The sequence below is a fragment of the Felis catus genome, chromosome C1, assembly GCF_018350175.1.
Source record: "Felis catus isolate Fca126 chromosome C1, F.catus_Fca126_mat1.0, whole genome shotgun sequence".
Classification (NCBI taxonomy): domain Eukaryota; kingdom Metazoa; phylum Chordata; class Mammalia; order Carnivora; family Felidae; genus Felis; species Felis catus.
The window spans coordinates 157,803,528-157,812,549 of record NC_058375.1 but is presented as its reverse complement, the minus strand read 5'-3'; the positions used below and the strand labels follow the sequence as shown (position 1 = coordinate 157,812,549).

Sequence of the window (9,022 nt, the reverse complement as noted above, 5' to 3'; positions counted from 1 at the left end):
TTACTTGAACTGTTAAGTTTTCATAAATACTTATGGATGGTTTATTATATCATCTGAAATAATTCACGTATTTATATTTTTGAGTAGAGTTACATAAAACACTGTAGTGGACCACAGGCAACTAAGTTGTGTAGCAAAGTCTGACTCAAAATGTACCTGATTGGAATGACATACTTATCAATTTAAAGTCCAGAATTACTGGACACAATGAAAGGAAAAGGGGGGGGGGAACTCTTGTTGAGAAATTCTCAGTATAATATTAACATTCTTTCAATAATAATTCTCTAAAGTAAAGCTATAGATTTTTCACCACAGCTCAGTATACATAGAGATTAACCCAAATAGATGCAATTAATAGTTTTCTTGGGTTGGAGCACGACCTTGAGGAAAGGACTTGATTTTCTTGGTTTTGAAAGACTGGTAAATAATGTTCTGAGCAGAGCATCTTCAGCAGCATTTATTGACACTGGAAAGCACTACTGCAAAAAGAGACCAGGAGTTAAGCAGAGGTTCAAGTCTACACAGTAACCTGACCCCTTTCCCCTGGATATGTAGCCACATCTAGAGCCATCGCTGGCCCCATCAACACCCTGCATGGTGTGAGTCAAACAGGTTGTGGCATTTTAATGACATTTCTGGAAAAACAGCTGATTTACATGGCAATCATCACAGAAGCATTCACTCTTACAGATTTTTACTTCTTAAAAATGAAGAAACAAAACAGTGTAATGGAAGTATATGTCAGAAGACTTGGGTTCTAATTCCTGTTCTGACAGTGGTGTGACAACAGCAAGTTTTTTCTCCTGAATGAATTTCCCTCTCCTTATCTGAAAACTGAAGGGATTGGATTTGAGGGGGGCTCCCACTAAAATGCCCACAGGAGCCATAAGCACCCTGACCTTCTTATAGTAATGACAACTGATACTGAGGCTCCTGTTGGGGTGCTAAAGACTGTGAGAAAATAGAGAATGCTGCTTCTTACTAGGGACAGTCAATAACAGTAGATTGTTTCCAGGAGGGAATGCAGGTCCTGAGGTGCCATATTGTCAGATTTTTCAAGAAAACACAGTTCAGACTTTCATGCCAAATATTCTGGTTTTCAAATGTTGGCAACTAATTTAAATTGGGGTGGGGAGAGACCACTGTGAAGGCCAAACTAAACATAGGTATAGTGGGATGGGGCCAGTGGCTGCCATTTTGTGACCTCTGCTTGGAAGCCTCCAGTCTCCCCCTGCCCGTGGTTCTGCTGGAGGATGGAACAGGAGTGTCAGGCTGGGGCCACAGAGCACTAACTCCCTGTACAACTCTAATTAATCTTCTTTTCACTTGGTTTCATTAACATATGAATACAGTAGGGAATCAGAGCAACCACAGTCAGTGGGATGGATGCACTTTTACAGAAAGACAGCACATAAAATAAATGCTCTGCATGAGTGGGGATCTTGATGAAATGGTAGAGCTGCAGTGTGATCAACGAGACCACAGCACAAAGCAGCCGAAAGCTCAGCTTGTAGCCATTTTCCCCTCGGCAGCTCCTAAGGAACATCTCTGAGTTGATTGCAAAGCCCAAGCCAAAGAGCACCCCAAGGTTTCTCATGAGTCCAGCAAAAGGTGTGGTGTCAATGTGGATCCAGTCCGGGTTGGCACACCACTTCTTGGCTATGGGCACAGACCACAGCAGGTCAATGTCAAGCAGTCTGAGAAGCAGGTAAAAGCCCAGTGCAAACAGAAAGAGGAAGAGGTTGGTCTTCAGGTATGTGCTCAGACTGGCTGTTTGGATGCCTGGAGTGTGCTCAAAAGCCTCTGCCACAAGCATGCCTGAGGATCAGAAAAAGACACTGAAGATGACCATGAGCCCTCAAGCCCCTCAGGAATCATCCCTCTCTGCATTAAAGAATTTACCACTGTCTTCATGATAAAAGTCTTTAGACGTCTAGGTTCTATCCATTTTCCAAAGCCCCTTTCTTAAATAAAAACACACACTTGCCCACATGGTCTTTTCAACCATCCCTGTTAGCCCAGGTGGATCACTCAGGAATCTGTGGCACTGGGAGACAAATACTACATAGGCAGAGCACTGATTTGGGTACTTGCAATTAATATTTCAATTGCCATAGCCAATTAACTACAGAGCCTTTAAAAGGTGCGTGGGGGAAACTCAGTCATGGGGAGCGCCGCTTCAGGAATACAAAGCAGCTGCTAAATGAAGTCCATGGTCATGTAATAATCACTTCAGGTGTATCAAAGACAGTGGCATAGTGTGCAGGCTGGAGGGCCATTATGAAGTCCCCAAACCAAGACACGAGCAGGCTGTCTGAGGTGAAGGCTTGGGAGTCAGACGTGGCCCTGGCCACACTTCAGAGAAGCCCCATCTCCCTGCGGGTTATGTGCTAATGCCATCGAATGAGACTGTGCCATTGTGTACATGGAGGATTTGAGAGGTGTGTTGAACTGCTTACACTCCCAGGGTAGCATGTAGTATCAGTGGCTTGACAGAATTACCTGAGACTGGGATACTACCTACCAGGGAGAATCTAACAACATAAAACAAATGACACTAAAGCTTTCCAAGGATACAACTAAAGGTAAGTGATCATATTTACCACCAAGTACTCCAAGAATAGCTTGATGAGGAAAATGTGTTGCTATGAATACTCTGGAGATGCAGACACTGATTTGAATCAACCAAAAAAGACTCCAAAGAAATGACCAGGTCAGTCTACGATGGAAGAATAGATATAAGTGTAAAAAGTAGAGAAACTGTATCACTCATAAAATTAAGGGGGTGACACCAGATGATCTTTCTCAGAGGACTCTTCTAACTGTGATATAACATTATGATTCTAGAGACTTTTCTCTCCACAAAATGTTTCCGTGTGCTTTGTAAGATTCGAAAAGTTTTAACAGAGTTTCCTACAATTTAGCAATGCATTAAACTTGACCAGTGCGATATCCTGAGATTTTAATAAATGCTATAAAAGGAAGATAATTTGATACCCTGATAATTATTTTAAAGGAGTATGGTAAATTCAAGTTTGGGGGGAATTATTAATACCCAGGAAGACCTAGAAAGGATCCTATACATTTTTACTCTCTGTGGTATGTGCTTCATCTTTATCCTCTCAACATTTTTTTCTCTGGAGAAAATTCACTGGAGAGTCCACTGCCACTCTGATGAAAATCATACAAGCATTTCATCAGGGGCAAATTTTCATTTGGTTCAATTTCACAGAGTCTCAAGAGTCCTAATTCCTTGTTTTTTCACATATAGAAAATAAGAGACAAGGGAATTGACCTAAACATTATATACTTTAGCTTAGAAGTAGCAATGTACAATAAAGCTTACAAAAATATTGAAGTCCAAGCTCATCATTTTAATAAAGAATTAGCAATATTCAGTTATAGGAATCCTTGGGGTTTTGCTCCCAAATGTTTGTTCCTGATAATTGGACCAGACTGGTTATGGAAAAAACTAAATAGAAAGAAATGAGACTTTCCAAGAAGAGGTAAGCAGGAGTTATGCATAGGGAAGAAGAATAAACAGGAATTTGGTAATATTAAGATAAAGAGTAGGAACTCAATAAATATCAATGGACAAAGGAAAAGTTACAGTTATAAAAATCTAAAGGGAATCATAGAATTTTTTTTGAAAGAAAGGTTTTTTAAGGTTTGGAAATTTGAGGAAGAAATGAACTACAGAGAAAAGGTGAGGCTTGTTAAGATTCCTATTTTGAAAACTTGTCCATGGATAGAAAATGTTAATTTCTCTTCATTACAATGCTTTACTGTTGTTGTTTGCGGTTGGATAATAAACACCTTAAGGCGTACAAGTTGCAGTCTCACTAAAATAAACTTTGAAAATACCCAAATCTCTTTGGTGGTTTGTTTCCTTTATTGTCCAATATTACTTTAAAAGTGGAATGTGCAATAGATCTTGGAATTTTTTAATTTTATTTTTTAAATTTTTAAATGTTTATTTAATTTAAGAGAAACAGAGACAGCATGAGTGGAGGAGAAGCAGAGAGAGAGAGAGAGTGAGAGAGAGAGAGAGTGAGAGAGAGAGAGAGAGAGAGAGAGAATCCCAAGCAGGCTCCACACTGTCAGCACAGAGCCCGATGTGGGCTTGAACTCAACGAAGCCATGAGTTCATGACCTGAGCTGAAATCAAGAGTCAGATGTTCGACCGACTGAGCCACCCAGGCACCCTGGAAATTTTTTATTTTAGAAGAACTTTAACATAATGGTATATGTTATAGTATTCTTAAGCAATTAACTGAAAAATCTTATCTCAGTAGTGTAATAATTTATGATTCAAATGATGCCCAGTATTGTTTTAATGATAATTAAAAGTATTTCAGGAGAGAAGAGAAGGAAACATCCCAATTCCTATTAGAATTATGAATAATCTTAAAGTTGTAGGCCTTTCTAAACATTATGATTCTATTAACATTAAATCTACTAACATTCAAATTTAAGTTTGCCTTTAGAATGTTTTTAATTAAAAAGGTTGAATAGTCTTTTAAGCTAGAATATGTTATTGATGTCAAAAATGTTGGCTATTCAAAGAAGAAAACGTAATTTTTCTGAACTGATACATTCAAAGGGAATGATGATTCTCAAAACTTCTTGTTAATCTTAAAGCAAGGGAACGTGCATGCAAAAATACTTCCTTATGTAATTTTAGACGGCTTATTTACGAGCTATTAAAGTGATAATGTTTTATGGAAACCCAAAGGCACTTCCAGCAAGCCATTAGTCAATTAAACATTTCCAACCAATGTGGCAATAGCTCTGAGCCAAAGAGTAGATTACCTTAAAGCAAAATATTAACTTTCTATTCATTTTGCTATTTTGGCTATGATAGAATAGGATAAGCACATTTCAACAACTAAAAATATGCCAAAGGAAATGTTTTAAAAAGTCTTTCTGTATTCAAGAATTTCTGTATTCACATTCCAGTGGTACAGACACTGGAGCAAAGCTGACCTGTGCAGAGTGGTAGACGACTTATCCATCCGACTGACAGTGTGGCTCAGGGCAGCTGTTACCATGACATACCAGACACATGATGAGCCCATTGCATGGCCAGATGGACTTCCTGCAACAACAAAGTGCTGATCCATTTGAAAGGTGGTTAATAGCGTATCAGTATTAGAAGTAGACCACAGAATAGCATATTAGCCATGAAAGTTACAAACAACTCAGGAAAAAAAAAAAAACCCACAGGCTATATGTAATGTTTAGGAATAGGTAGAAATAAAAGAAGTTGAGTCAAATTGAGCCTCAAAACACTATTTCAAGAATTTTTTTTCAGATTTTTCCAGTTCATCAAATTCTAGAAATCAAAATGTTCAAGGCTAATTAAGAACTTGAGCTGTTACACCCAAATCTGCCACATCCCTGCTTATTTTTCATGGCTAGTTGTTTTTAATTGTTGAGAAAATTAAAGTACTTGTGTTGGATCTGGAATCCATTTATTTTCCTTGGGCTGAAAAGTCAAAACATCTGAAGGGTATCATTACTATGTTCTGGTTTACCAACTGACTTACAATTAACTGCTATAAACTAGCAGATACCTCAGTGCCTATCTTGTGTCTGGCCACTGCAAAAGGTGTCTTTGTCATGAAATGGACCAGGGAAGCCGTAAAGGGCATCAGTCCTGACACGTGAAGCCCGGCAGCCTTTTTGCTCCCAGAATGTCTTTCCCATGCTGCTTGATTTTTTTTAAAAGATCACTTTACTTTGATGTTCACCATGAGTTTTTACCAAGTGGAGATTTATTCAGATTAAACACACCTCTTTGAAAACCACTACATTAAAAAAGACAATCTATTTCTTATAGATCTACTTCTTTCAAAGCTACATCTTATACCGGATTTTTCAGAGCCTTTTACACTCTTACATGAGCTGTAAATCTTTAGGGAGTGAATATAGAATGCACTATTCCTTTTCTTTTCCAGAAAATGTTTTATGAGATAGAACACACACTGGGAAATTCTGGGATAAACCAAAGTAGCATTTCAATTGTCTCAAAGGTTATCCATCCATCCGTCCGTCTGTCCATCCATCCATCTGTCCATCCAACGTGGGTTTCACAAAGAAAAAATATACATCATTTCTGTCCTGACGGAATGCATAGCCTATTGGAGGAGCCAAATTAATTACAGTACAGTGTGATAAATAATATAACAGATGGATGTGTACTTTTATGGGAGCAAGAAAGAAGATATTCAGAGAACTCATTAGGAACTTACACATTGACTATATTCAGCATGAGTTTCAGGATGTCAAATGGAAAGAATTTTATGCTATGTAACAAACTGTGGTAAGGTATGTCATACATTCTTATAAATTAACACAACATGTAATTTTACCTTAATATATATTTTAAAAACCTTTTCGAAACTTAAACTCAATTTTCATAGTAAATATTTTACACTCATACAGAATCTTACTTATAAAAGGAAGTGGCCCAAGAAGTCTATTTATATTCTATATATACAAGAGAAAAAAAGAAATTTGAAAGAAAAAAGTCTATGATTAGAAATAATCTCTACTGGCAGTAGTAAAACCAGGAAGTCCTTACCTCATTCATGAGATTCTCAAAAGATCCATAATAACTTTGAAAGTTGCTCAGCAACAGACAAGTCAACATTTCTAGAATTTTAATATAGTTCTTTGGTAATTTCTTCTAGCTAACTTTTTGGGTTTTTTTTTAGAATAAAACCATTACATTCTTCCCAGAAATAAATGCCAAATATAAAATCATTTAGAAAGTAGTCTCCCAACTTACCCTTTTACAAATAACAAAATGATTGTTCACAAAGCTTTCCTTTTCATTAGCAATTGTTATGCTTATGAACTTTTAGTATCCTTACTCATGACATTTTCTTTAATACCCTATGTAATATCATATAGTTATTAGATAATAATCATACATAATGACTCTCTGTTGGAATATCTTTAGTAACTTGAGGCTGCTATAATTGCTTACCTGGACCTGTTTCACATGTAGTGGGGAACTGTTCGAGGCATGAACTTGAATGATTTGGGTAAATCTGAGTTTCTTGGACCCACCAGTAAGGCCGATGACCGAACAATATCCTGTATTTAAAGAAATACAAATATGCATACATATTTAAACACACAACTATTGCTTAACCGGAGATTAGTTATTCTCTCCTATAAAAATGACTCAAGCAGAGGGTTGATGGGGAAAGTTCATGATTAAGAGACTGGGTTCTGGTCTGTCTCTTATTACAGAGGATGACAGTCATTTGGAGCTTTGGTATCCTAGTTTCCAGTAAAAATGGGGACTTTTTTCCTTGTAAGGAAACTTCTGTGGGTGCTTTGGATTCTTAGACTGGGTGGTCCCTGGAATTATCAATCTGTTCATTATGGTGCTGCTCATTTAACTAACCTCTTGTTTAATCACAACATATGTGTTACAGGGTTTGGAATTTACTTATAAGTCAGATCAAGTATACGTTTCTATGCTTTTTGTAAGTTCTATTTATGAATAGGTGTATCAAGTCAATTGGCATGTTTGAAAGATTTTCTAAGTAGAAACTACACACATCTGAAATGTGATCATTAAGCCAAAGCTACAAATTTAAGAATAAGATTTACAAAAAATGAAAGAAAACAGAAGGCTTACCATTTAAAAATAAGATTGAACCAATCCCCAATGACTGCTACCCATATCATCTTGGTTCCAACTGTCTGATTAAGTTGAAACCAAAGTGGAAAATAAATAGAAAAGATATTCCGGGGATCACCAACATTGGACATAAAATTTAGAAAATTGTAGTAAGCTCGGTAGTCCTTCTGCAAATGCTGAATAACGAGCACTCCATTCCTATGAAGGAAATCCATCTTGAAAGAGAGGCAATTCTAAACATAGAGCAATCGGAGCTGAAGTGCTCTGAGTCCCACCGTTTTTATACACTACCCATGTGGCGTATCTGGCCATTACTGTAACATGTGATGCTGGCCATCTGTGAGAGGGTACATCAGTCCTCCTCTGCTGAAAAGCTCATGTGTTGATGATCTTAATTGGTGCCAAAGAGGTGAAGTACATGCTGATCTGTGGCAAGTCGAGGGGAAATTTGGGTGGAGACACAATGAATTTCTTATGCAATCTCCCTTTTGTGTACACAGTTGGATCATGTTTGCTTGAAATTTTTTGCACAGTTCATTTCCTTCAAGGGCAGAGACATTGGCAATTTCTATGCTTGGCTAGAAGACTACGCAAATAATTACTGCATGTCAAATAGCCCTTAGAGCCATGCATTTTAATATAAAATAGACTGTGGCTCTTTGACTATTTTATTGGGTCTTAGAGAAAAACGTATGGGTAAATATCTGGGCATGAAAAATTTATATGTTATGACAGGTTATTTTCTGATTGAAGACTTTTAACTAAAAATATTTTGATATTTCTCTTTTAGCAGAGAGAATGATATGGTATATAAGGAATAGAGAAGGAAATACATGAAATGCATGAAATCTGCAAGGAAACGTATTGGCTTTTGACTATAAGGCAAGAAAGCAGACACAGAGGTCACCTGGGTAATAGAACTGTGTTAAGAATGAGTCATATTTTTATAGACAAGGGAATACAATTGAGTCAGGGAATCACTCCTGCGACAGAAAGATAAAAATCAACTTTAAAGGGCTTTTGACCAATCAGGAAAATGGTTTATTGAAAACAAAAGTGTTCAGCAGAAATATGAGGGAAGCACTCAAACACCCAAACAAACATGTAGATTGGGAATACACAGAAGGGCAGACAGCTCAGAAAGACCCAGAGGTTGAAGCGTTCCAGGGTCCCCAGAAAGCAATGAAGCGCCCCCACTCGGCGGTGGAGGGTGAAAGTAAGTCACATGTTTGTTCTTTTACCATTCAGATCCTTGTCTTCTCTCATCTTAGCCTCCTCACTAGGAACCATCTTCAAAGGATATCTCTTGGGGTCCTTGGATTTCTCTTGGGAGTCCTGCCCCATCATTCAACAGCGCCATTG

The 9,022-nt window shown here is 37.6% G+C and overlaps 1 protein-coding gene across 1 annotated transcript; it reads right to left on the bottom strand.

The window, feature by feature from the left end:
- Window positions 1-438: 438 nt before the first annotated feature.
- Window positions 439-7,892, bottom strand: G6PC2 (glucose-6-phosphatase catalytic subunit 2). The gene is made up of 5 exons (XM_003990835.4): window positions 7,658-7,892; window positions 6,995-7,104; window positions 4,987-5,098; window positions 2,604-2,719; window positions 439-1,818 (listed from the first exon to the last, which is right to left on the bottom strand). Exons 1-5 carry the CDS (start codon window positions 7,873-7,875, stop codon window positions 1,307-1,309), a joined length of 1,068 nt encoding a protein of 355 aa, XP_003990884.2. The 5' UTR covers window positions 7,876-7,892; the 3' UTR covers window positions 439-1,306.
- Between the last annotated feature and the right edge of the window lie 1,130 nt (window positions 7,893-9,022).

Coding starts and splice junctions, on each gene's coding strand:
- G6PC2 (XM_003990835.4), bottom strand. CDS start 7,875: ATGGATTTCCTTCATAGGAATGGAGTGCTCGTTATTCAGCATTTGCAG. Junction 5,099..6,994: donor TACATGTGAAACAGGTCCAG/GTAAGCAATTAT, acceptor TTGTTGTTGCAG/GAAGTCCATCTGGCCATGCA. Junction 1,819..2,603: donor TATTCTTGGAGTACTTGGTG/GTAAATATGATC, acceptor TCTGATCCTCAG/GCATGCTTGTGGCAGAGGCT.